This window comes from Melanotaenia boesemani, chromosome 2, assembly GCF_017639745.1.
Source record: "Melanotaenia boesemani isolate fMelBoe1 chromosome 2, fMelBoe1.pri, whole genome shotgun sequence".
Classification (NCBI taxonomy): domain Eukaryota; kingdom Metazoa; phylum Chordata; class Actinopteri; order Atheriniformes; family Melanotaeniidae; genus Melanotaenia; species Melanotaenia boesemani.
Window position 1 is genome coordinate 26,316,806 of NC_055683.1, and position 26,592 is coordinate 26,343,397.

The 26,592-nt window shown below is 37.8% G+C and overlaps 5 protein-coding genes across 10 annotated transcripts in view; 1 reads left to right on the plus strand and 4 right to left on the minus strand.

Annotated features, from left to right (window-relative positions):
• rnf213a (ring finger protein 213a) overlaps nucleotides 1-3,592 on the minus strand; it is a 38,753-nt gene extending 35,161 nt beyond the window's left edge. For 2 of the 3 annotated variants that reach the window (XM_041997388.1, XM_041997379.1), the window contains exons 1-4: nucleotides 3,338-3,591; nucleotides 2,247-2,360; nucleotides 1,797-1,930; nucleotides 60-1,028 (exon numbers count right to left, since the gene is read on the minus strand). In XM_041997388.1, coding sequence (XP_041853322.1) covers nucleotides 60-1,028; nucleotides 1,797-1,930; nucleotides 2,247-2,346 — 1,203 coding nt within the window. In that variant the 5' untranslated portion in view covers nucleotides 2,347-2,360; nucleotides 3,338-3,591. Of the gene's footprint in view, nucleotides 1-59; nucleotides 1,029-1,796; nucleotides 1,931-2,246; nucleotides 2,361-3,337 lie in introns of all 3 variants that reach the window. The other variant, XM_041997396.1, reaches the window with a different exon arrangement.
• Nucleotides 3,593-5,396: 1,804 nt separating this feature from the next.
• LOC121647826 (B-cell receptor CD22-like) lies at nucleotides 5,397-11,448 on the minus strand. Its single transcript, XM_041997552.1, has 11 exons — nucleotides 11,191-11,448; nucleotides 11,052-11,110; nucleotides 8,763-10,554; nucleotides 8,334-8,675; nucleotides 7,996-8,244; nucleotides 7,613-7,876; nucleotides 7,032-7,119; nucleotides 6,888-6,948; nucleotides 6,547-6,665; nucleotides 6,402-6,461; nucleotides 5,397-6,321 (listed from the first exon to the last, which is right to left on the minus strand). Exons 3-11 carry the CDS (start codon nucleotides 8,833-8,835, stop codon nucleotides 6,300-6,302), a joined length of 1,278 nt encoding a protein of 425 aa, XP_041853486.1. The 5' UTR covers nucleotides 8,836-10,554; nucleotides 11,052-11,110; nucleotides 11,191-11,448; the 3' UTR covers nucleotides 5,397-6,299.
• A 1,347-nt stretch (nucleotides 11,449-12,795) lies between these two features.
• On the plus strand, nucleotides 12,796-14,127 carry LOC121647958 (neuropeptide B-like). The gene is made up of 2 exons (XM_041997808.1): nucleotides 12,796-13,117; nucleotides 13,762-14,127. The coding sequence occupies exons 1-2, from the start codon at nucleotides 12,863-12,865 to the stop codon at nucleotides 13,888-13,890; spliced, it is 384 nt and encodes a 127-aa protein (XP_041853742.1). The 5' UTR covers nucleotides 12,796-12,862; the 3' UTR covers nucleotides 13,891-14,127.
• Nucleotides 14,128-14,296: 169 nt separating this feature from the next.
• LOC121647858 (guanine nucleotide-binding protein G(o) subunit alpha-like) overlaps nucleotides 14,297-26,592 on the minus strand; it is a 22,334-nt gene continuing 10,038 nt past the window's right edge. For 3 of the 4 annotated variants that reach the window (XM_041997625.1, XM_041997616.1, XM_041997634.1), the window contains exons 6-10: nucleotides 21,420-21,548; nucleotides 19,172-19,301; nucleotides 18,966-19,037; nucleotides 17,876-17,963; nucleotides 14,297-14,668 (exon numbers count right to left, since the gene is read on the minus strand). In XM_041997625.1, coding sequence (XP_041853559.1) covers nucleotides 14,478-14,668; nucleotides 17,876-17,963; nucleotides 18,966-19,037; nucleotides 19,172-19,301; nucleotides 21,420-21,548 — 610 coding nt within the window. In that variant the 3' untranslated portion in view covers nucleotides 14,297-14,477. The remainder of the gene's footprint in view (nucleotides 14,669-17,875; nucleotides 17,964-18,965; nucleotides 19,038-19,171; nucleotides 19,302-21,419; nucleotides 21,549-26,592) is intronic. The other variant, XM_041997643.1, reaches the window with a different exon arrangement.
• Nucleotides 24,690-26,592, minus strand: part of LOC121647780 — a 6,788-nt gene continuing 4,885 nt past the window's right edge. Inside the window, exon 13 of the mRNA XM_041997480.1 lies at nucleotides 24,690-25,346. Within this exon, the coding sequence (XP_041853414.1) occupies nucleotides 25,312-25,346 (35 nt within the window). The 3' untranslated portion in view covers nucleotides 24,690-25,311. The remainder of the gene's footprint in view (nucleotides 25,347-26,592) is intronic.

Consider the following 26,592-nt stretch of genomic DNA (forward strand, 5'->3'; position numbering starts at 1 on the left):
TAAATGCAGCACTCATTTTATCATAAATGATTCCTTTTCATTCTTTCTTTCAGAAATACCTTTGGTTGTGTTCCAGTCTGCTTCTGTTTTTTATCTTGCTGACTCGTTCTCGTCTGTTTCGGATCCTGCTGTTTTTTTTCCATCTGTTTCTGATCTTGCTGATTTTTTCCTGTCTGTTTCTGATCTTGCTGGTTTTTTCCCGTCTGTTTCTGATCTTGCTGATTTTTTCCCGTCTGTTTCTGATCTTGTTGGTTTTTTCCTGTCTGTTTCTGATCTTGCTGGTTTTTTCCCGTCTGTTTCTGATCTTGTTGGTGTTTTCCCGTCTGTTTCTGATCTTGTTGGTTTTTTCCTGCCTGTTTCTGATCTTGTTGGTTTTTTCCCGTCTGTTTCTGATCTTGTTGGGTCTTTTTTGTCTGTTTGGGATCTCCTGTCTGTTTTGCAGTTGGATCTACATCAGTCTTCTGGTCTAACGCAGATTGTGTAGTATTCATAGCTTCTTTCTTGTTCTTTAAGTTTTCCTTGGCAGTCTTTGGATCAGTGGGATTATCGGGCTTTGTCTCTTCACCTGAACCTGACTGAGAGGTGTTATTCTTTGAGACGGCAGGCAGAGCTGGACTAGCAGCTGCTGTTGTCTGATCCTGAGTTGATTTCTGTGTATCATTCTCTCTCTCTTTAGGGTTACCTGCAGCTTCCTCAGACGCCTCCCCTGTACTTGCCTCAGCACTGGAAACGTGCTTTTCACCCTGAATTACCTGTGCGTCTTCAGAGGAGGCGGCTGTATTAGCTGTATTGTTAGCAGCTAATGAACTGGGCTGTCCTTCCAGTGAGGAGAGCCCATCTTGATGTAAGTCTGATGGTTCGTCCATAATGTTCTCAGAGCTTTCACTGTCAGTGGAGTCTTCTCTGTCACGTGTCCTCTTCCCTTGATTGTCTTCCAACGAAATGTGTGACAGATCAGAAAGGCTTTGATCTTGATCTGATGACATTGTACCATCTTTCTTCTTTTTATTCTTCTTCCTCTTCTTTTTCTATAAAAACAGGAAGCAAATAAAAAAAATATTTAGCAAAGTACCATGGACATGGCAGAAGGAAACATTTTGGACATTTAGAAGTATACTAATTTCAATAGATTTTCAAAAATATTTCCATACATCATAATTACCTGAACTGTATACATTACAGAGTTTTTGAGGAAATGTCTTCAAACATTTAGGTCACAGATTATATTTACACTTGACACATGCAGGAGACTGCAGGACACTGGACTTGTGCTTTGCAATTTTTGTTGAATATAGACATTATACCTTAATAATACACTGTTTATTAAGAAAGTACGTAGTCAGCTCTGGCTCTATAAATATTTAAAAAAACAAAGTGGTTTGAATCGATACACACAGCACAAATACCAGCCAGTCAGTAACAGTGAGCGTCCCTAAAAAGCTTGAACACAGCTCTGTTCACATCTGCAAAAACAACAAATTAATCTGCTACCCATTCCTCTAAGGGATGGAAGACAGAAAGGCAACAGAAACCCGAGCATTTAAAGCTAAACATTTCTGCTGTTTAAAGTACTCACAGAGTTACTGAATTCCAAGAATCATCTTCAAAGTTTGCACACAGTAAATTGAGAAACTCTCTAGAACAAAGCTAAGGACACATAAAATTATAACCACCATAAAGGCTGGATTTATTGCAGCATTTATGCAATATACTGCATATCATCAAGTCACTGCCCAGCCAAAGTAAGTAAAACTGGTGTCAACACAAAGTCATATGAACATGTTGCTACTACTAACCTTTTTCTTTGGGTTGGGATGTTCTTCATTTGGTCTTTTAGGAGATTTATTGGCGTCTTTGTTCTCTGCAGGCTGGTCATTTTTCTGAGACCCTGATTCTTCTAGTACCAAGGACTTAGGCTGATTTGTTGTATCTGGTTGAAAGACATTAAGTGATTTAAGTGAATTAAGAAATTCAAATTTCTGACAGAGGTGGGGGGGGGGGGGGATCACTTTGACAGTTCAAATTACTCTCACAGCTGTTCAGAGTGGCACTGCTTCATTACTACAGTGTTAAGGTGATTTATTTGTATTCCCACTGAAGCAGACACCACCTGCTAATTAAATACAGTATAGCAATAGTTTATATCCATCTTCTCCCTATAATACATAATATGTTAAGCATTGTAGCAGAAACCATATTTCAGTAAGCACTTATAGTAGATCAAAACTCTGTAATTACTGACTTACCGCATGTGTTTGCAGGTTGAACAGAAAGTTTCCTTCCACAGTTACTGCAGAATTTGGCTCCTTTCTCTAAAATATCATGGCCACAGTCTGAGCACTTCATTTTCAGACCGCATTCTACAAAAGAAGAACTACTTTTACTTAATGACCCAACAAAAAGCAGATCCTTTTCACTTTCAATTTCGCCAGTTGCATGATAGTGAGACATTATATATATATATATATATATATATATATATATATATATATATATATATATATATATATATATATATATATATATATATATATATATATATATATATATAATGTTAACAAAACGTCCGTGAGAAAAGTGAAAAGACAATTTTATTAATATTTATTTATGTGCGTCAATATTTTTCAACATCCACATGAAAACATGTCTTCGAATCAACATGAAGTATCACCATGTTTAAAAAATGGCAAATTATATAACTTTTTCTTGTGTACTTAACCACGTTATGGATTTTTTTGAGATGGAACAAAAGCGCAACACTTATAGTTTTTGTGTATATCTAAATTATATCTGATAGTTAGAAGTAAAAAGAAGCCAATTTGGTCTGTTTAATTCATATTTACAGCTAAGAGGAACAGATTTAGTACCGAGTAATTCCTCTTCTCAGTATCACGATCTTTGGCTCTGATGTGCAGCCAATCAATTTGCTTAGCAAAAACTTCCTGTTTATTTTGATAACATTGATAAAGAATACTAAATAAAGACTTGGTAATACGTATTATCAATCCGGCAACCATTAGTCTCCAGTAAAAGCTCCAAGTTACAATCAACCCGCGGCCTTGCTATAATAATTTACGAGTATGCTAGCTAGCTTACTGCGCAGCTAACATTAGCTTGGACCTGCTTCACTTTCAATAAAAATGGTGTCAAAAATCGTGCAGATGTAACGACAGGTGTCGACCAAAGTACATGACATTGTCAACCCACTTATGGCACACTTTTTCGGACGTCTCCCATGACAGGTCTGACAGCTGCTTCGGCTAATAGGATTAGTTTATCCATTATTTGTTAAAACGTGCAGCTATTCTCCAACATGATTAAACATTTCTGTACTTACCAGAACTGACTGCTTCGCTGTCCTTTTCTTTGCTCAGCTAAGCACAAACCGGCAAATCATCTATGCTGCAAGTTCTGCCGCGTGCCAGCGGATACTGACGTTCCAGTCTTTATTTCGTTTCCTCTTCTCATCTTCTAAAGTTTCGATTTGTCTGAAATGGGCGTCAACTACAATCAATCAAGTTTACTCTCACAAGGAATTATCATATTAGTACATTCCCGAGTTGTGTTTGGGATGAAGGAGTAAATCGTATGTACAGCACTTTGTTTCAACGGTGGTTGTTTTAAAGGGCTTTATAAATAAAGTTGAGTTGAATATGTACAGGTAGAAAGTAGGTTAATTAGACCCATTACTGTAACCATGTGACTTGCTAAATTACCCCATTCTCTAAAGCCATATAGCTGTTTTCAATTGTTTTCGTCAATTTAAGATTTGAGCAATTATTTTTGTACAATATGTGTGTAATAAATCCCTTTTCATACAGTCTGTTCAAGGTTAAATTGAAGTGCATCCACAGTATCATTTCAAATACTGCTATACAACATTTTTTATGAGATGTTATAGCGTTAATATGTTCTCAAGCTTTAATTAAAACAAAAAAATGCAACTTATAATCACAAAACCAGTCTAAACTAAGTTTCCCCCCCCCCAAAATGGTATCTTTGTGTCAAGAGGACACAGCATAAATATTAAACCTTGTGTCTAATGTTTAGACTATATCAATTTGGAATTGATTTCGGCTGGGTTGGGACACAAGCTTTAAACTGAACTGGTGTCAAAAGTTTGAGCTTGTCTCGTCTTTTCACACATTTCTAAGTTCGGTAAGTGCATACCATAGTTTAAATCTTGTATTCAAACATAAACTGATAATCTTCCTCTTTTAACTGCTTGATTTATTTTGCATTTCACGTAAGAGAGAAAGAAAAAAAACAAGAGGTTCAACAGAGGCCAGAGGCAAAAAAAAAAAAAAAACTTAACTGAATCCATAAATTTTAACAGAAAGGAAAATGAAACCGACAAAGCTGAGTTAAGAGGAGGTGTGCACATCCCCGTGTCCCGCAGCATTGTAAATGCGGGCTTGTTTCTTTGGGGTGTGTGTGCTGGCTGCTTGCAGTTATGTAAAGAATTAGACAAAGAACTGGTTCAGAAACAGGTTTATGACATTGATCATTACAAAACTGCATGCAGTTAAAAATAAAAGTATGCTGTGTTTGTTTCTTGAGGAAGAATTTTGCATTAAAATGAGATCTACACCATCTTGTTCCTGTATATTGTTGGAGTAACATGTTCAGCTTGCAGTTGTTTTTTGTCACACTGAGCGTCCCGTGATGCCTGTTAAATGAAATTTTCTCTGTATAGCTCTAACATGACATACTCTCAACCTCTGAGGAGCTCTGAGTTGTGCTGTGCTCTTAAATTGTCAGCAGAGGGCAGAAGAAGCCTGATATGGACCATGTGGGTGTCAGCAAAAGGATTTCACACATGGCTGCAGTGTTCATCTAAAAAATACATCACTCATGTTATCCTGCTGAAACACCAATCTTGGGTGTTTGAGCAAGATAATTCTGCTTTAGCTTTTCAGTTTAATTCTGTTCAAGTATATTGCCATGGTAACTATGACTGGACTCACAAGTAAGGAGTTTGACCCATTCACGCTGTCAGATTCTAACATAATGAAACATATATTTCTCCAAGAACAATGAAACAGTGACTTGGATGATAATAGCAAAAATATACGTCAAGGAAATGTGGCCTGTAGGAAGGTAATGTACAATGAAGCTGCATGCGCAAGTAGAATCAGAAAGTGGAACCATTTGTGGGGTGTTCAAGGGTTCTCTAGAATTAGTTTGTTTTTTTTAATCACACATGGAAAAATACAGGCCTGCCAGAGTCTTTTACCATTAACCTGTAAATAAGGCCCTCTTTTCAAAAGCAAGCATCATTAATGATTTATGTTTGAACAGTAAACATGCAGGCGTCTCACAGACATGCAGATATTGCAAAAACACACATACAAAGATGCAGTAAGCAGTGAATTACTGGTACACATTATTTTTATTATTTGTTGTTTTATTTGTTTTCTTTAAAAATCATTTTGACTTTTACAATCTGGTGTATTAGGTGCAGTACTCTGTACTCTCGGTAGGAAATATAATACAAAGCAGCAGTCTCAGAGTGAAGACTACGTAGGCAATAAACGTTTACAATGTCACATCAGGAGTATCTGAAATATTCTTTATAGTATTGATATCAACCTCAATAACCAGCACACAGCACTCTGAGAGAGAATAACGTGAGACACCAGATGAATCTGAACCTAAAACAGTGTTTTTATTAAACCAGGCCTACAAGATTAATAATGTAATGGGACATAAAATGATCCAATCACTGTAAACATCAGCACGGTCTTTAACAAAAAAAAACACAAAAAGGACTTTTACAAAGGAGGCGAGACACATCATACCACACTAACCAGACAGTTTTGCATAAATGCACAAATTCTGTTTCAGATAATATGTAATCTGATCAGTATCTTGATGTAACTATCCAGAAGTTATGTTTTGATCTCAAAGATTTGCGTTCTAGCAGAGACAACAGCTGGGACTCTTGTTTTAGAACACACAGCCATATTTTTAGTTTTTTCATACATCTTATGGTGTTTATGCCTATTGAAGTAACTGTGTATGTATATTTGGTACCAAAAAAAAAACATGAAACTTAGGATAAATTATTTTAAATTCAATATAGACTGGCCATTCTAGATGACATCTTATGAAAAAATGTTTCAAGGAAATACTGCATGCATCTGTCCGTTCTGTCCGATTAAATTGTTTACGTGTGAGCTGTTCATCATTTTAAAAAAAGGAAAAGAAAAAGGGAAAAACATAATAATCTTAAAGAATTGTCTGTGCACACTTATAAATCAGAAAGATGTTGTTTGATGTCTCTAAGGCTCAACATATTAAGGTTTCAGTGATGAAGTCCTGAAAAGAAAAAGAAGACATGTTTGCACTAAAGCTGCCTTCAGCAGTTATTAATGAAATGTGTGCTTGTTGAACTTTACCTGCACACTGTGCTGTAAATCGCACATCCATCAATATCACGAGAGTCCATCTGCTGCTCCCTGCAGGTGACACAGCTGATGAGTGACTCTGATGCAGCATAAATAACTCTTTTAAAAAATGGTTATGGCAGTGAAACCGTCTCACATGTCTGCCTTTCTTTTGTCGTTGAAGTTAACAGTTGCATAAACGAGCTCTGACTCATGCACACTTCCCTCTCGTGATCGGCCTGCATCAAGCATCGCCCAGTTGGCGTAGATTGTGTTCTGTACAAAATTAGAAAAAAAGAATTGTTAGTTTATGTGTTTCAGGTCTGATCAAACAAAAACACCTCCCTCTCTTTTCTGATGCCAGTGATGCCACTGAATATGGTTTCACTTTGATCTAATAATGTGTTTTTCAGGTTACTGCTTAATCCTGTCATGTAAACCATCAGCTTTCAAGAAAATCTGAAAACAATTAGAGTGAGTTTCGGGGGGTAATGATACCTCCACTTCTGCTTCCGCCTCACAGTCAGTTCCTGGTGAAATGGTCCTTTTTTTCACGATTCTGAAACAGGTAAAACAAACTGTTTAACATCCTTTTCTTACTTCTTATGAAATTAAAGATGCTTTCGTATGAATATTGCTTGCCTTGTAATGATAACAACAGTGGTCACAATGAGAATTATAGCAATGCAAGTAGAAATGATGAGTACGTTTCTGTGTTTTGCCCAATGCGCTGAAAAGAAAATATTCTGTTAGTTTAAAAAATGTAACTTCAAATATACATCACACTACATTTCAGTGTAATAGATTAAACAAAGTTTCATAATCCAACTCCATTGAAATACATGTGTTTTCTTTCAAATTCTCCACCAACAACAAAAACCCATTTCTATCATTTGCCGTTCTGGATCTCCAGCAGCATTTTTTGCTTTTGCTTTTTGTTATTTGTCTTTGGTTCATGCTGTACTTCACCAAATGTCCCGATAATAAACTTGGTAAATAGTAAATAATCTTGCAGACCAGCAAATAAACACATTTAACTATAACTTAAATGGAAACAAAATCTACAGGTTTCTGATGATGTCAGCTAAATCTTTTAAATGTTGTAAATTCAGATTTGATGTAAAGATCTGGTACTGAACGCAATTAATTAATTTCAAACTTTTCAAGCTACAGTTGGTGATGATATGATCAATGAAAAAATTTGAATACATTAACTTATTTACCTTTAGTTGTTAATGTCACCACAGAGGAGTTCTGGCTTCCATGTTTGTTGGTAGCGGTGCAGAAATACTGGTCAATACTCTGGACAAATTCCTTTATTTGATGTTCAGGTTGGTGTCCAACAACTATAAAATTGTTATTGTGTTTTCTAAACCAGGTGTAATTCTCCACCGGGTTTGCATTGCTGCTGCAGATCAGGGTAACATTGCTTCCTGCATCTACTTCTGTCGAAGGCCTTACAGACACAGATGTGTTCTTGGGGCTGTCTAAAAGAAAATTAGAGTTATTATCTTGTCGGAGAAATCAGACTGCAGTCTTTCAAACTGTCATTTGTAAGAGATATCACCAGGTTCTGATCCCGACGATGTTCTCATTCAGTACTTACATTCAACATCAATTTGCATCACCTTTGAAGTTGTTCCTGGGTGAACTTTTAGAGAACAAGTGTACTTCCCAGAGTCTGTGGTGGACAAGCTTCCTAAATAAAGCTCTGGTCCCTCTTTTAGGAAGTGTCCATTCCTAAACCAGGTCAATGCAGATGAAAATTGATCATCATTGCAGCTGTTGGTGCACGTAAGACTCACTGCATCACCTTCCTTCACGCTTTCAGCTCCATTACTAGAAATGTTCAAATCTAGAAAAGCAAAGTGCAGCTTTTGTTTAAAACTGCAAATCAAAGATTCACCATTATTTTCTGTTTTCATTAAGGTCTAGAAAACTTACCAACAACTCGTAGTTTTGGGCCATGTCTACCGGTCCATTTGTTTTTATTGGTTATAAATCTGAATGTGAACTTTCCTGCATCATTAGGCTCCACTTGAAGTATTTTAAATGAACAGTTACGTTTTTTGTCACCAATATATTGATATCGTAAGGATGTATAATTTGATTCACTGTCATAAATGAAGGGGCCAGAATAAACTGCAGAGTTACCCCGACCCCACTTCACACTTTGTACTGTGTTTATGTCAGGATAGGTAAATGAACATAGCATGACAACAGATGATCCTTTCACCGCACAGTAATGCTGCTGCTGGTACTGCACACCCCAACTGCTGAGAACACCTAAAATGATCATTAACCAATCAATTTTTCATTTAATCATATTAATTTTACTTTGATAATTGTGTATAAATGTTATCTCCCACTTACCTTCAACAACAAGTAGAATCAGCATTAGTTTCAGGAATCCACAACCAGCACACATGTTTAAACTCGTTATCATGAAGTAATCAGAAAGGCTCGGATCAAAGTTTTTACAGAAAACTTTGCAGACTTGTAACAAGAACAGAAAAAACAGAGAAACTCCTCCTCTTCCTCTAACTATCTCCACTCCTGATCATGTCAATTTTCATTGCTCTTAAATTAGGTCATGCGGTCCACAGACAGAGAGATGTGGTAAAGTTTGAGCGCTAGCTTATATACTCATGAAACCAGGCTCTGCGGAGAAAACACAGTGTGTTTATCTTAATGAAATTAATCTGAAGCCTTGTGTATAATGGCAGTAACCACCTTTCCGCTTAGATTAAGCAGCAGAGGCAACATTCTGTTTTGCCTGTGGTTGCAATGCGGCATGAGTCAGAATCTGTTGCTGTAGATGTAGAAACAAATAAGCCAAAGCATGAAGCTACCACCCCCATGTTTCACTAATGGGATAAAGTTTGTTAAATGAAATACAACATTTCCTCAAAAGTTTCTCATAAAACCACAATGTCCTGTCTTGGTATTACCTGGAAATAAAGTCATTTCTTTTTAAAAGCCCTCTGGTTTGAAACTGTGGCCAACACAATATCTGACTGAGGTTTGGTGAAGACCAAACTTTTCAGAGATGGCTTTCTAACCTTCTTCAACCTTATGAGCATCTTTTTTTTTTTTTTTCTTGTACCATCATTTTGTACCATCATTCATTTCAACAAACGAGATCAAACTTTGATAAACGTTTGTTCTTATTAGATTAAATACTTTAAGTCTATAGTCTAAATGACTATGACTCAAATGCAACATCAATAGTTAAAAGTATATGTGGTTTTATATATATATATATATGCTACATGTATTATATCAGCACACCCATAAATGATCACAAGGCCTGCACAGTCTGATTTACCAGCCCTACTTCTGACAAACCTGGTTTATTCAGGCAGATATGACAGATCTAATTCTGGCTATTTTAGCCTGCATGTATGAACTCATATATCAGATGTGCATTTGTTCATTCCTGTTGTTCAGGAACAAAAGGTGAATTCTACTTCAGATCATCTGAATGACTCCTAAAAGCTTTTCATATGAGTTTTGTGCAAAGTTGATTGTTTGTGCTCCACCAAAAAACATCCTGGTGCCACTGATGTCATACAGTACATACACATACTGTACAGATTAACTTGTAACAGCATCAATAATGATCATAATCCAAAGCACAGCAAGAGCAGCAATGATGAATATGTTACCCAACAGCCTCTGAAACAAAAGTTTCTCAGATTTATTAGAAGACCAGTGTAAATATAATTATATGTAATTTAATACATCTCTAAACATTGCAGACTTTGAAATTACTAGTACCATTACATATAACAGCAGCAGTATTTATGGGAGCTCATGTACACTTGTAATAATGTCGTAAATTATGCAAGAAAAACAGCCAAAGTGCTCAAATCTTCCAGCAGTTTATTCATTCAAAGCACTGGTGATATTCAATTGGTCATATCAGCCACATCCTAATACTTAAGTTAAATGACAACAGAGGAGTTTTGACATCCATGTTTGTTGGTGACTCTGCATAAATACCAGCCATCATCACCAGGAAGCAGCACAGACCGATACCGGACATTCCTAATGTGATCATCAGCTACTTTGAACCAGCTACTGCAGATCAGGGTGTCGTTGCTTCCAGGGTCCATCTCCACGTATGATGTGACAATCACAGATGTGTTCTTGATGTGTCCAACTGAGAAATGTATACTAGCTTTTAAGTTTTATTTATGCAACGTGGAGAAGGATACAAAATCTGGAGGGTTTGTACATTATCTGTAGAATTTTACTGCAAAGTTGCAGACTGTCATCAACTAAACAGCCTCCTCGACATCTCTTTCTAAGCATGTAGGAGGCATAACAATAGCTGCTAAAAAACATAGAGGGAAGTAAGGCTAAATTTAATCAACATTTGCATAGGTTTGGAGATGTGTTTTTTTGTGAAATACATAACAAAAGTAGCCATGGACACATACAAATATTTAGGTGTTTAATAAGTCAGTAAATTAAATATTTAAATAATTCAACATTAATACTTATGACTGTGGACGTTGTGTGTTTTTAGTGAATAACACTTTTGTGGAGAACACATTTCTTAAACAAAACAACGTTCCTTCATTAATGAATACGCATTTCCTAAACCAGATGATAGCAGATAAGGGGTCAGCACAGATGTTGGTGGTTAAGACTTACAAAGTCACCTTCCTTTATCATTTCCTCTCCGTTTGGGTTGAACATAATATTGGTTAGATCTAGAAGAGTAAAGTGATACTTTAGTTTCCACCGCAGATTAGATATATAAAGTTTATTTATGAAGAAAAATTAAACTTACCAACAACGTAGCTCAGTGAAGCATCTGGCTTTGTTACTGTAAGTGAATCTGAAAGCGTATCTTCCTGCATCATTATTGTTCCTTTGATGTACTTTCAAAGAACAGTTGTGATGTTTTGTCTTTAATTGCTATTTTTTTTTTCTTAAAGTCCATTTTTCCTTAATGTGAAATCACATCACAATTCTTGTTTTGTTTTTTGTTTTCAACTGAACAGAGGAGCGAACAAGCCTTTAATCTGCTTTTTATGCTGCATGCACAACTTCCTGTTTCAAAAGAATAGGTCTAAGGTCACCCCAACACTCAGCTTCTCAGGCTATAAATCAGGTTACCCACATAGCACGCTTTCCAGCTTTGAATGTGAAACCTACATGCAGATGCCTAAGTGCATGTGCATGTACAGTGCAGTCTTTTACTTTGTTGTGGTCAAAGTAGAATCACAGAAGTGATGGCTTCTGAAATGTGATGATTTTTTTTCCAACATAATTAGACAGGTGTTAACCAAGTATTACTATTAGATGTTTAACCACTTTGTGTATTCATTCATAAGGGATATACATTTCTACTCTTAACTTGGCATGATAAACAATTAGGTAAGAGGAGCAGTTAGCAATGTGACTGCAAGTAAAAAATATATATATATAATTATATACATATATGTTCTTTGTTTATATATATATATATATATATATATATATATATGATAACTGGGGCAGCATGTATTTAAGCTGGTTGAGCTGCCCTCCCACAGAGGCTAGAGCTTCTAGTCCAGCTGGCTCAGGTTCAAGTCCTGGCCTGGTGGTCTGGAACTGTTTACTGCATGTCACTTGCACTGACCCTCTTCCATGTCAAGCTACTGTCAAGTAAAGGATACTAGAGCCCAGAAATCATTTTAAAAAGTAAAAACAAATGTACATTTACTTCCAACTTTGAACTTTTAAACTTGTTGCCTCAATCTGCCTAAATCCATTAAAGATACACAAGATTCTCCAAAACCAAAATATTAAATGACACATTTAAAGACACTAAAAGACCCATCTCAAATGTTTAATAAGATGAGTAAGGACAAAATGCTTTCAAACACAAATTTCAAAAGATAGCAACATTTCTGATGAGAGAACAGACCTCGTTCATGGTGACAGTTTATTTCCTTTCTCTGTAATGACAGGCGCGTCTCACGGTTTCCTTTTCACAACTTTTTTTTCAAAGGGGACACTTTCACTGCAGCCTCTTTATCATGCCTGCAACTCATTTAAAAACGTGTGAAAATTAAAATTATGTTTTCCATTCCGACTTTATGAAAATGCCACTGAGATGTTTTTTTGTTTTCCTGATCTTTGTTGACATGTTCTGTAAAATAATTGTTCTGTAGCAGCTTAATGTTGCATTTTGTAAAATCTGTTTTGTCAGTTCTTCCCCTTCAATTTCTTAACCTCTTGCTTCTGTATCTTCTTCTTGCTGGATAGTTTACAGTTTTGCAGCACCTACAAGAAGCCCATGCAACCCTTCCAGCAGCAAAGACACGATTTCTTTGGTGTGGAATAAGGATAATTTCTATTGACGAAACAATGAGGTTGATCACGGGACCGTATAAAAGGACTCTGGACACGCGAAAACGATCACTGAGCGGAGTCTACGACGAGGTACACATCAGGAAAACCACCCCCCTCCCAACATGGAGATGCCCTCTAAACTTGCGTTCCCCATCGCTGTGATCGTTGTGCTGATCGCTTGCAGTCCGACAGACGCATGGTACAAGCAGGCAGCCGGTCCGAGCTATTACTCAGTGGGCAGAGCGTCCGGCTTGCTGTCCGGCATCCGGAGGTCATCGAGCGTGAGGAGGGATGAAGCTCCATCTGACAGCGCAGAGTCTGCTACCAACAGCGTGCTGTCCGACTTCATTTCTCACTATTCCATCTTGAAGACGATGGTCAGTAGTTTGTTTTTTAAACAGATTTTATACTAACATAACGCATTTGTCCTGCTACTTTTTCATGTCAAAAGCAATTCTTGATATTAGTGCACAATTTTGTCCATTCAGTGGTAAGTTTATTTAATCTAATATCAAACCTTTAAACTACATATACAGCACACCTTTCTGCATCAACTCTACTTTATTTTTTTTATCAAGACACTTTAATTTACAGGATTGTTATGAATACACGTCAATGCAGCTACATTTAAACTATAATTTGTTAACTGAAGGATCTCAAGTCGTTTTGTTTATTGGTTTGTGTAAAACTCTTTGGAGACTTTGGCTGTATAAATGTACCACAGTAATAAACTTGACATTGTAAGGAAATTAAACATGCTTGCCGTTTTTAAGTCAGTTTGTCAAGTTTTGTCAAGAGAAAGTAAAATATTTCCTTCTTAATTGTGGATTATAAGTAGGCTACAACAGCAAAGTCAATGTACCATGTTGAAGTCATTGCTGTTGTGGTGATATTGTCATAAATGCTATTTCTACACCTAGAATCTCAAGTCTTTTCTCCCAGGTGTGCACAATTTTCAATTAATAATTCTTTTAATTCAAGTTCATGCAACGCCATAATTTGTCTTTATCTGTCCAAATAGCCCGTTTGTATCAAAGATGTAACACCAAACCTGCAGAGCTGCGAATTCTTCCAGGAAATCAAGGGATCGCTGAAGTGCAAAGCGGACATCTTCCTCTCTTTTGACTCCTCAGACTGTGCGGGAAACTGAGCAATAAAGCCGACAGCTGAGCTGGATGACGAAGCCTACTTCTTGAAGGAGTGACATTAAGAAGAAAAACTGAACGATTAACACAGGCAGTCCTCTTGATAGAAACGTTTTCCATGCATCATTGCATCCTAATTCCTGATTTTATGACACTTGTCAAATCATTCAAAAGTAAAAGAAATGTGTTGCTGTACATATTTGAACTGAGTTTTCATTAATAAATTATTCATACTGCAACTCCTGCTGAAAGTGCTACATGCCAACCTAAGTGTGTGATGTTTGATTAAGCAAAACTGATCCAGTTTGCATAGTTTAAGTTTAGATATGCACAATTATTTTGATGGGGAGTATCTTGTTTTGGGGCAACTGTATTGAAAATGAATGACTAAACAGTGTTGATACACCATCGGCAAGCATTTATTTAGGATACTTAGAAAATGTATATAAAGGGGTGATGCACAGCTCGAAGAACTGTAACACAGTTAAGTCACTTTAATAAAAATGTCAACATACACAAAGAAAAAAAAATTATTTAAAAATCAAAAGGAATAAAACTACTTAAAACACAAATCTCACAGTCTTGAGGAGGCCTACAGCAGCTGGACAGCTGCTATGTTCTCCTTGATAATCTGATCAACGGCCATCTGAAAGATCACCTGAATGTTTGCAGTCTCTGTAGCAGTGGTGAAGTGGTGGTACACAGGCTTGCTGGTTCTGCTGTTACCAGCTAAGAACATGGCAGTGATGTAGTGAGCTGCAGCAGCCACATCGCCATCTGCTCCTAGATGAGGATGAAGCCAGAAAATAGGGGTTTGGACTATTGTTTAGAACCCTCCACCCCACCCCCACAAGAATCCATTTACTTCATAAATTTTGATAAAAACAAAGCAAAGACTGATATTTTTTTTTCCTCTCAATCTCCAAATGCACAAGTTATGACATCGCAACAAAGTTTTGCTTTTGCAGTAAGTATGAGCATAACCCCATCAGAAGAAATAAACAAAAGGACATCAATCTCTAACCAGAGGAAAATCTTATCACCAACCCAACAGGGAATATACTGTTATCCATCCAGCACCACCGAAAAGTGATACAGTTTGACATAAATTCAAGGACCTTGTAATTATTTAGGAATGTGCATGACTAATCAATTAGTCAAAGATGACAAAAGTTGACAACTTTTTGTTTAGAGAGTTATATCTCAGTGCGCAGAGACATGGTGCATGTGCACAGCGCTGTGTTAAAAGAACAGAGTGAAACCTTTAAGGTGAGGCTGGAGAGAGAGAGAGAGAGAGAGAGAGAGAGAGAGAGAGAGAGAGAGAGAGAGAGAGAGAGAGAGAGAGAGAGAGAGAGAGAGAGAGAGAGAGAGAGAGAGAGAAGCACAGCAGGTCAGCTGGTTTAACACACAGGCAAGAAAGCCAGAGCGGGGTGTTGTAGTGGTGTTAAACTGTGAGAAACTGCCTGTTTAGTGGTGAATGGATTGGCTCCAGCTTCCCTACAACCCTGAAGTGGTATAGCAAATGGATGGAAGTTTATGCTACAAGCTTAAGTGATAAAACACCACACAGCTCTTCTAGTTACAGCAGAGTCCCATGTCTGCTTCAAATTGCTGGATTAAGTGAAGTGAGCCAACCCTGAAGCGAACTGCAGTTTCACCCAGGAGGAATCATCTGTGTCAGGTTGGATTTATACTCGCCATCTGCATATGGTCGGTTATAGTGTCACAGACATACGTGCTGCGTAGGCTTGACACACACCTCTTCCAGACCTGACCTACACCCCTGCTTGCAGCGTGGTTACGTGAAAGTACTCCCCTGTGATTGATTGGCTTTTCATTACATGTTTCCGGATTTCTGACGCTTCTTGCTGAATTTGTGAAGTTACCATGGAAGAGAAACTGCAACATGATGCTGAAACCATACACTCAAGTGTGAGAGCCCATTTAATCAACATGAATAACACAAAAATCTGTGAACACAGGGGGGCGATAGTGTACATTTCTCTGCATGTACGTCTTAAAAGACCAGCAAAGTCTTGAAAACACTATTTAAGTCCGAGTTTATTTAATGCAGATACAGTAAAGTCACACATTCTGATAGCTATCAGAAATGATGACCTCTGATCCTGGCTATGTGAGGGTCACATATTATGTTAAAAGAGTCCAGACTATAAGAGTGATCACAGACATCTGCAACGTCTTACTGATTCAGCTGTTGCCCCCCCCCCCATGTACCTCAAAACCACTACGATCATCCCTGTCCCGAAGAAATCGTTGCCTTCCTGTTTCAGTGACTACCCTCACTCCCATTCTTATTAAGTGCTTTGAACCGCTAGTGGTGAAACACAAAGTCTGTCCTGCCACCCTCCCTGGACCCCTTCCAGTTTGCATTTTGGTCCAAAAGGTCGACCGATGATGCCATCTCGACTGCCCTTCACACAGCCCTCACACATCTGGACACGAAAGACTCTTATGTCTCTTACGTCAGAATGTTGTTTATAGACGTCAGTTCAGCATTCGACACAATCATCCCCCAACAGCTCATTTTGTAACCGGACCAGCTGGGAATTAACAAGTCACTGTGCAGCTGGACTTCCTGACCGGGAGACCACAGGCAGCTCAGGTCGGTAGGAACACATCCAGCATCACCACACTACACACAGGGGCCCCTCAAGGGTGTGTGCTTAGCCCCATCCTCTTCACTCAGCTGGACCATGACTTCATATCGTCGCACAGCTCCAACCTCCTCATCAAGTTTGCAGATGACACGACTGTGGTGGGTCTCAACAGCAACAGACTTGTGGTGTAAACACAACAATCTCTGAACGTGGAGAAGACGGAGGAGATTGTTGTGGACTTCAGGAGAATGCTCCCCCAGCATGCACCTCTTACCTTTAATGGCGCTACAGTAGAGTGAGCGAGCAACACCAAGTTCATCTCTCTTCAGAGGACCACTCCTGGACCATCAACACCACATCACTGGCCAAAAAGCCAACTAGTGCCTCTACTTCTTCCACAAACTGAGGAAAGCTACAGCTCCAGCCCCCATCATGTGCACCTTCTACAGAGGCATTATCTAGAGCATCCTGACCAGCAGCATTACCATGTGGTACGGCGCCTGCTCCACGTCCTGCAAGGAAGAACCTCCAATACATCATGAGAGCAGCTGAGAAGATCAACGGTGCCTCTCTCCCCTCCCTGCAAAGTGTCTACACCTCTCGCCTCACCAATAAAGCACTTCTCTTATTGCGGGAGACCCCACCCCACCCCATAGCTTCTTCAACCAGCCATCAGGAAGGAGACTGCAGAGCCTGTGGGCCAGGACCAGCAAACTGAAGGACATTCAGGTTGAGTGAACAGTAATTTCATTTCTCTGACCTGTACATGCTGTATACATGCTGGCGGATCCCACCCTGGCTTATTGTCAGATATTAATGCCCATTAATGATGAACACATGAAAAGTTAATACTGTAACATTTGCAATTAAATGCATTTTTCAGACATTACTAGAGCTTGAGTTTACATTGTTATTATCTGTGTCTATTTTGTGATTCAGTTGATTCAGTTGTCCACTAATATCCATTTAAATAAAAAAATATTACCTTTTGGTGCAAATTTTGCTATGCAATTAAAATGTGATCAAAGCCTCCAATTACATTTTTTTGATTGAGTCCCACCCCTAATAAATAAATAAATAAATAAATAAATAAATATATATATATATATATATATATATATATATATATATATATATATATATATATATATATATATATATATATATATATATATATATATAAATAAAAGTTTTTGTAAATTAATTTATAATTTCTCAATTTCAAACATTTTGTCAATTTTCCTGTTTATGTCTCAGAAAAAGAAAAAAAAAAAAGAAAAGAAAAATCTACAGTAAAGCACTATTCTTTAAGTGACGTTAAACACCAATGCTTGGACAGGAAAAGAAAGCAAATATATTTTCTTCAGTGTACCTTTATAGCAAGAAAGGTATAATCTCAAGTGCCTCCCAGAGTGTAGAATCTTTTCACGGAAAAGGTCCGTTTTGTTCATGAACACAATCTGTAAGAGATTTCAATAAAATTAACAGAGTAAAAATATTCAAAACACCTCCTGCTGATGCCCATTCATGCCACATCTACAGCCAGAACTCAAATTATTGTAGAAACAAAACATCATATTAAGCTCTGCATCTGCTTGTCTTATATTTTCATTTGAATCTAGTTTATATTTTGTAACATCTGCAGTATTGACATATTACAGTTATTGTGAACACCTTTATCCACCTTATGTGCTGTGAACCAACACCTAAAACCTTTGTAATTAACATGAAGTGAATCCCCCCTCCTTACAAAAGATACCCAAAAGCAAGTATCCCACTCTAGACATTCATGCATGCATATCAGGGCAGACTATAGAAATAGTCCCTAAAAACGTACTTGTTGCTTAACAACTCAGAGATGGGGTTTGCGTTACACATATAATTTTTCCTTATGATGCCAATAATTAAGGGTTAACAAGAGAATAGTTAGTGGGCAGGTTATTGTATTTTTAAAATACCTTCCACTAGCCCAGTTCGACAATGAGACACATTAGGTGAAAACAGGAGGTGAAATCTTAAATCATCTCCTGCTAATATGCAGGTCTGTCATTTCCAGCCACCTCTACAGACTCCATAGTCTCTTCATTCACCTCAGAGACAAACTGGCTGCAAAACATTTAAACAAGCAGATACTGTAAGTCAACAGACCCACACATTCTGCATCAGACAAATCTCACAAACCCATGGTGGCTGACAGCAAACTAACTAAACCAAAACGACCTGCTCTACAATCAGCTCTGCTGGCCCTGCGATGGACCGGCGAACCTCTCCAGGGTGCACATCGGCTCTTGCCTGCTAATTGCTGGGATAGGCGCCAGCACCCCCACGACCCTGAATTGGAATATGCGGTATATGAATGTACAGTGGACAAAGCAAACAGAATCATAAAACCAACTTTTAATGCCTTATAGGCAACATAAGAAACAGACACTCATAAATCAGTTACTGCAGATAAAACATACCAGGGTGGTTTTCTGGAAGACTGTGTTCGTGCAGATTGATGAGAACAGTTCAAGGCTTTCCTGAAGCCGATTCTGACGGGGAAAACACAGATATAAAATGGAAAAAGGAAGAGAAAACAAATTAAAAGGCAAGTCTCCAGGGAGAAAGGAGGGAAAAAAGGTATTATGTCATTCTTGTGATAACAATTACCATAATCTTAACATACCACTTGGGGATCCTCCAGCAGTGTCATATCATAGCTGCTGAGAGCCACAATAAATAGTACAGCGTGAATACAATCAAAGCAGCTCAGCCACTTCCTCCTCTCACTCCGCTGGCCTCCAACATCATATAACCTGTTAACAGAAAAAAACATTCAAAAGATGGGGTGCAGATAGACTCATTACAGGAAGAAAAGGAAATTGTTCATCAACTTAATGTTTCTTTTATTTTTAAGTTTATGTTTAAAGACCCTGTGTTCCCCATCAACTTACTAGTGACCAGCCATAAATTTAATCTCTAGGATGCATGACATTTAAATATCTGATGCAAGTTTTCACTCAATAGGTACGTCATTTAATTTCAAACACACTAAGGAACATCTTACCACAGAGCTTTTTCTTATATTTTGTAATCTTGTTAAAATTAAAAGGTCCTTGAAATTACATACTGAGTTGCAGGGGAAAAAAACATTCCAACCATTTCAAATATTGGGAAAGATCATTTCAACATGTGATCTAGCACCAAAAGGGAAGCCAAGGGTCTTAGTGACACAGGTAATGACTTTCCAATTGGACCAAAGAGTCTCCAGGTGCAAGATTGCAGTAGTTGTATGTCACTGGCAATGAGGCATTTATCCCCTGGGTCAATAGTCAGTTTTAAAAAGCTGAGGGCAGTAAGTGTTAACTGAACTGACAGCTGTAGTTTATATTGTGGAGAAAAGAAAATTATAGCAGCTTCTATAACTGGGTAAATTCAAGATTTAATTCTGAGCCTTCATTACAATTCACAAAGAAAAAAAAAGAGCTTTGCTACAGAGAAAAGACTGGGCCAGTTTTCTACCTACTTTAGAAACAAATATTCTCTTAAAAATGTAAGACAGTATATTTTTATTATTGTATTCTACAGGATTGTTTTTTTTTTGTCTGTTAGCAACATAACTCAAAACATTATTGAGGGATTTTGATTACATCTTCAGGAAATCTCAGAAATGGAATAAAAAGAACAGGGGATTAGATCTGGTGGGTGATCTGGATCAACTTCTGGATTTAGAAATATTTTTAAAGGATTCTTTACTATGGGGAGATAAGGATAATTTTGACATCAGAACATCTAAATCAAAAATAATGCCCACAATCATTGGCAAAACAAAAATTACAGTGTCTTGATGGAGGTCTGCACTGTGTGCTTCTAGTTGTATGAAGCAAGTGTTTTATGAGCAAGTCTGACAAGCTTTACAGAATATGGATAAAATACTTTTTGTTATTACTGCAAGAACATTTTGAAAGGGCAAGTTTTAGGAAAGGAACGGAGAAGAGACTTGTACTTAAAATCTATGGTGAACAAAAGGTTTCAGAAAAGTAGCTTGAAATTTGATTCTGATCATTAACTACAAACGTCTTCATTTCTCAGAACGTAAAGCATGTTGCAATCCTGTGTGAAGCTGCAGTATAATAAAACATTTATGAAGTCCTGGTTGGTACGGAGTCCATTTCATAAGACAGTGAACATCATCATTTTGCAGCGAAGTAAGCAGGGACCAGCAAAAAGGTCTGAAAACAGTTTTAGTGATTCAGTACTATGCTTTTTTCCACATTTGTGGTAATATTACTGGATAAACTGACAGAGATCATCAATATTTAATGTCTGATTCATCCTCTGGAAGTTTCCTCCCTCAGCTCAGGGGTGCTCGGCTTTCGTTAGAGACCCCTGAGGGAGTTGATGGGGAGGCTGAGTCTCCAGGGCTTCAACAAACTGATCTGAGACAGCAACGTTAACATGTGGATATGCAGCAGGTTAGTTATTCATAATTTTATCCATGCATTCTATACATTTTATCCAATACATTTGCTGCATTTTATACCATGTCCTTGCCTCCTTCCTTTGCATAATGAACTTAAAAAAAAATGCAAAAATAAAGTAATCTTGAGAAAAAGAACCCCAAGAAATAACATTTGATATAATACAACTCGTTTAGAAATGTGTCTGAAATTTGTTTTGCCTCACATCAGGTATGTTTGCACATATTTGAACTCCACTGCTAATCCCTTATACAAGCTCAGCTAGGGAGGCTGAAATATTGTTGCAATATAAACTGCATGGTAAAGAAGTCGTCATGCGCGTGTCCACTTACATAACAACTGCCATTTACTCTTGCTGGCCCAGTGTGAACCACTGAAAAAAGTTAATATCCAGCACTATGTTGACACTGAAGCTACAAGGCAGTGTAAAGCAACCATTTCAATAATCCTTACCGAAAGATAGTTTCATCAACTTGAAACTGAGTCTCAATGACTCCGCTGGTCCTCACTCGGACTCTCAGAACATCCGTCTCAGTGGGAACATAGTTGGGTCCAATGATTCGAACCATGTTCTCAAAGAAACTGCAAAGGGAACAAGATCAAAAGAGACCTAAAAAATAATCCAGATCAGTTTTACATCATTACAACTCCTGACTCTGATGTGAGTTTTTAAATGTAAGAGTCCAGCAAGTTTAAAAGTTAAAATAATTACAAGTGCCCTCACTTGTATGTTGCTTTGGATGAACAAAAGTCAGCTAAATCAATTTTAAGCAATGTGTAAAATGTAATTTTGACATAAAAAAGGACAAGTTTGGAAGATTAAAACAAACCAGAATGAGAGCAGTGTCAGTTGCTCGCCACAGCAGGAGAGGATGGGTATTTTTACTTTTAAACGCTGGCTGCAGGTCTGTCACATGAAACATACCATATAAGAACACTACGCCTAATAAATTCACACGGCATATGTAAATGTAAAAATATCTGCCAAGTTAGCAACTCCAGTGTTGCTAGGCAACTTTACATTTTGACTATACAGTATTTTAGTTGCAAATGCCAAATTTCAGAGGTATAAATTTATCCATTAGTACCGTATGAAGTCTGTAAATTAACATCATGGTTGACTACACAACAGTGTCAATGTTCAGCTTTACATCATTCCAACAGAAAACATCTGAACTCTAGAAGTGCTTAGTTAACATGAAAGAGCAAGGAGTGGAAATGGCAGGAAAGTGACGAGTCATCGATTGTTGCCATGTAAACAGAACTTGGTGTGAAGTTACATTAAATTACAGTCATTTAGCAGATGCTTTTCTCCAAAGCGACTTCCAGTGGTTAGGCAGGAGCGTTAAGGGTCTTGCCAACCCAACTGGAAGGTGTTAATATTTGTCCCCTTTGGGAATTTAAACTCTGGATGCCGAGCCAACCAGCTACATGGTGGTGTGCTGGTTGCCACTGCTGTTTTACAGCAAGGCACTTGGTTTGAATCATAGCTGTTAGGTTCCCTTGTGATTTCAAGTTAACCCAAGCATTGAGAGCAAACACAAATAATGAATGGCTTGAAAATAATTATTTTTGAAATACTGCCCATCTTGTATCAGATTAATCAAGCATTAAGCTTCATTTTAAAATACAGCAAAAACCTAGTGTATCCTGGTAAAACCAGCTGTGTAATTCATCACATTCCGTAATAATGAGGAATAAACAGGAATGTGCTTTTATCCATTCGCTCTAAACTGGCTTATTTATCCATTATTGTTATTAACTCAATTATCCAATACTATCTTTCCAGTCACACGTTTTTTTGTAATTCTACCTGCCAATTACCATTTACACATTTTACCCCTTAAAGGCAGAATTTGTAGGATTTCACGGCAATTCTTTCCAACGCCAGGTGGCAGTAATAAATAAAACACAACTCGGTCACCTCCACAAACCACCACAGGGTGGCAGTAATGAGTAATACTCCTCACCCCTCCCACCCCCACTTCACACAGCAGCGCCACTTTCTTCTCCACCGTCCACAAGACTTATTTAGGAGCTGAGATGGCATCCAGTTTTTCAACTCCAAGTGAACCAGTAAGTAACTGTTTAAACAAGTTCTGCCTCACGCTGAAAATTGTAATTTACTATGTTGTTTGCGAAGTAGTACATGTTAAAATTGCAATGTAGCATTATGGAATAAACAATGCTAGTAAATGAGGCAAAGCTATGTGATTAGCTATCTAGGTGCTAGGTTAATTATAACGTTATAAATGTTTGCGAATATTCAGCTAATATTAGACTGACTTAGACTAACAGAGAGTGACACGATAACACGATGCAGAATTTCCAGGTTTGAATGTTATAGACATGTCAGTTTGTGCACTTGTGTTTTCAGAGTGACGAGGACGATGTGTCACAAAGTCTGCAGCGTTTGAGCCGAGGCAGGTCCGGTGGACGGTCGAGAGGACGAGCAAGAGGGTTCAGGGTACGAGGCAGAGGCCGAGGCCGAGGCCGAGGAACACGAGCTGCAGCTTCCAGACCTGAGCACTCGGACAGAGTTGAACAGTATCGCCGTGACCGTTTGGCTGCCACACAGGTAAAATGCAGGACACAGCTTCATGTTCAATGGTTTGTCAGGCTATCACTGATTAAAAATATACTTAAAAAAAGTCCATATTTTCACAAATATTGCAATAACTAATAATGCTACATATATTTCATGTATTATTTCTTGTTGCAACGTAAATACGTTTTTATGTGTAATTTATGGATGTACTTATTCTTAGTATTTGAACTTTTTGCTTTGACAGTCAAACCATTTCATCAGATACTATAGTAATATTTAAAACTCTATACAGAATAGGGAGACACAGGCCTTCACTAATAAATCAAATCTTTTACTTGGCTTTACACTTTGTTTTCCATTAATAAATAAAATTAGGCTCCACTTGTATAACTAATCTTTTTTTATACCTTGCAGAGACTTCTTGATGACATGAATGCTGAGGATAAGAAGGCTTGCATCACAGCTCGTCGAAAGGCAACCAGGCCTGATTTTTGATCTTCTGTTGCAACAGAGCAATTCAAGCGTCTCAGAGGCAGCAGGAGTCCCAGGAAAGCCCTGGTGTACTTGTGGGTTATGCAGGGAGATGCCAACTGACAGGGAGAGGATCTGCTGTGGTCAGACACCAGCTAATTGCATCAGCAAGCTACCTCATTTTACCCAATATTGCCTTGATGAAGGATATCTTAGGATACATAGGCATTATCGAGAGGATGTGACAGCACTTGGCCATGCAACAGAGCCAGGTGATGACAACAGGCAGTACCGGTATGCCGCCTATAGGCATTTCATATTATGGAAGCTCGGCTCCCTGGGAGCAGGAAATCGGCGTGTCATCCCCAGTTGTTGTGTGTGGGCTATTAGAGAAAAGTTTCCTGATCCACACAGACAGTACACCGTTTTTGTTCCTGGCATATGATTGTGTTTTTAGGTAAACTGCAAATTAATAACAAATCTGTGAAATTTTATAGATTGTACATAATTATTGTATAATTTCTGTTCACTTCTAACTTTGTATTTTGTTTTTCATTTATGTATAGTTATATAACTTAATTTGGGATAGTTTGTTTTTATTCATACCTTTTTGATTAAAATAAACTCAGATTTACATGTTTTACCTCGTTATTTCAATCACGTAATAATATAAATAGTTGTACAGTGGGATGTGACTGCAAAGGAACAAGACAAATGTTTATTACAATTTAACTGCAAAAAATAGATAAATATAACTGATGCAACAGCAGCAATACACAGTATATACACAACAAAAACCCCATAGACCAAAGCCTATCTACAAAAAAAAGCCACATATCCATACAAAGGATGTGAAATTTTGATTGCACAACAGATATTCAATCCTTCTTGACGATGTTTTATCTGTGGCAAACACCACTGACTGAATACACATCCACTTTTTTTGTTCATTACAGTTATGGAAATAATTATTAGATGCAGTAATGGGGATGAGGGGGCAGATTTTGTGACCTAAGCATCAGATGTTTGCTTTTTGGAGACCTTGGCCATGAACTTCTGCTGTCACTGGAGCAGATCAGTCTAGTGTGGAGTTGCTGGGATGAGAATCATCTCCACACGTGAGAGCATGGTCCTCGGAGGGAAAAGGCTGGAATACTTCCTCTGGGTTGGCAGATGAGGTCCTGAATCAAGTGTGGGACTCCGAGTCTTGTTCATCAGAGAGGAGGAATGGAGCAGGAGCTCGTCAGTATCTGCTATGATGTAGATTCTGCATCTGCAGACTGCTTTCTACTCTGTGTTGGTCGTCATCGTAGGTCTGAAACATCCTTATACAGAAGGAGGATTGGTGTTGAATTCTGGACCTGATGAACAAAACAGTTTAACAAAGTTTAGCAAAGCAGTGTATCAGACGCACTGTGCCTTGTATATTTGAGTCTTTAGTTGCAAAAAGTTAACTCATCATTTTGAAATAATGTCAATGTAAATTCACAATTTAGTGTTGAAAAGATTTGGTGGGGGATTATTGTACTTTTATTTTTGTTGGTGTGATGGTGACAATTGCCACAGGTTGTCTAGTCAGATTAACAGGCCAAGGATGTTTATCAAGAATATTTATTTACAAGTATCCATCCGCGATTGACCCAGAAGTAATTAAGACAGCCGTGTTTGACACGGCAGTGATTTATTCCAACAGGACGCAGAGCACACATTAGAGTAAATGTACATGAAAGTGTCCCTAAAATGGTCCAGAGTACTCTCTTCTCATCAGCTTAAGAAAACTTAGGTGCATAACAGGAGTGAGAGTGAAGAAGGACAGAGGACTGGGGGTGGGGAGGTCTACCATGATTGGCTATGTGGCTGCTGAGGTGTTGCCGAGGTAATTGTGGGGGATCGTAGGAGTTCAAAGGTAAGGATATCAATGAGAGTGCCTTTGTGACAATCCCACTGTAGTGCCGCTTGAATAGCTTGTGGCCACATCCAGGACGGGGAGTTTCTCTTTGGCACCTTGAAAGTTACCTGCACTGCTTTATCTATATGACTTTTTGGAGATCTGCAAGTTCTGAACAAGTTTTTGGCTGAATATGACCTGACATATATCATCTGAAAGAAATTACATCAGTTTTTCTCTTTCAATTTCTTTGGTTTTGCTATTTAAAATTATGCGTTGACAATTGTAAGATGTTTTGAGGTTTTTGCTTCAAACTACTGACAACATTTCGGCCAATTCACATTAAATAGATTTCTACAGTTTTTACTTACGGAAAATAAATGACAATAACAAGCAAGTGGAAACTTAAGACTCATGCTAATTAAGATGCTGACTTTCATTTTTAAATACCACAACATTTTAGTTTCAATTTGTGAAAAGTAAGGAATCAGCATTTGGTGCATAAGTAATGTTTAATTTCAACATTGGTGCATTTGCTAATGTTTTTCACTGGTTTCTCCTAATGTTGGGTGAATTAATACCTCTAATGGCACAAATGTTGTCATTTACTTTGCCATGTGTATAACAAAGCAAAAAGATATATATAATTTCATGTAGCACATGCCCATGACTGGTCTAAGCTGTATACTGTTTTATAATTCAGACAATGTAGGTAAAAG

What these genes read in the sequence shown, in the direction of transcription:
- LOC121647826 (XM_041997552.1), bottom strand. Translation starts at nt 8,835, where the DNA reads ATGATAACGAGTTTAAACATGTGTGCTGGTTGTGGATTCCTGAAACTA. An exon ending in GATTCTACTTGTTGTTGAAG is followed by an intron (nt 8,676 to 8,762) that starts GTAAGTGGGAGA and finishes TGATCATTTTAG; the next exon opens with GTGTTCTCAGCAGTTGGGGT. An exon ending in ACTGTTGTTATCATTACAAG is followed by an intron (nt 6,949 to 7,031) that starts GCAAGCAATATT and finishes TACCTGTTTCAG; the next exon opens with AATCGTGAAAAAAAGGACCA.
- LOC121647958 (XM_041997808.1), top strand. Translation starts at nt 12,863, where the DNA reads ATGGAGATGCCCTCTAAACTTGCGTTCCCCATCGCTGTGATCGTTGTG. An exon ending in ATTCCATCTTGAAGACGATG is followed by an intron (nt 13,118 to 13,761) that starts GTCAGTAGTTTG and finishes CTGTCCAAATAG; the next exon opens with CCCGTTTGTATCAAAGATGT.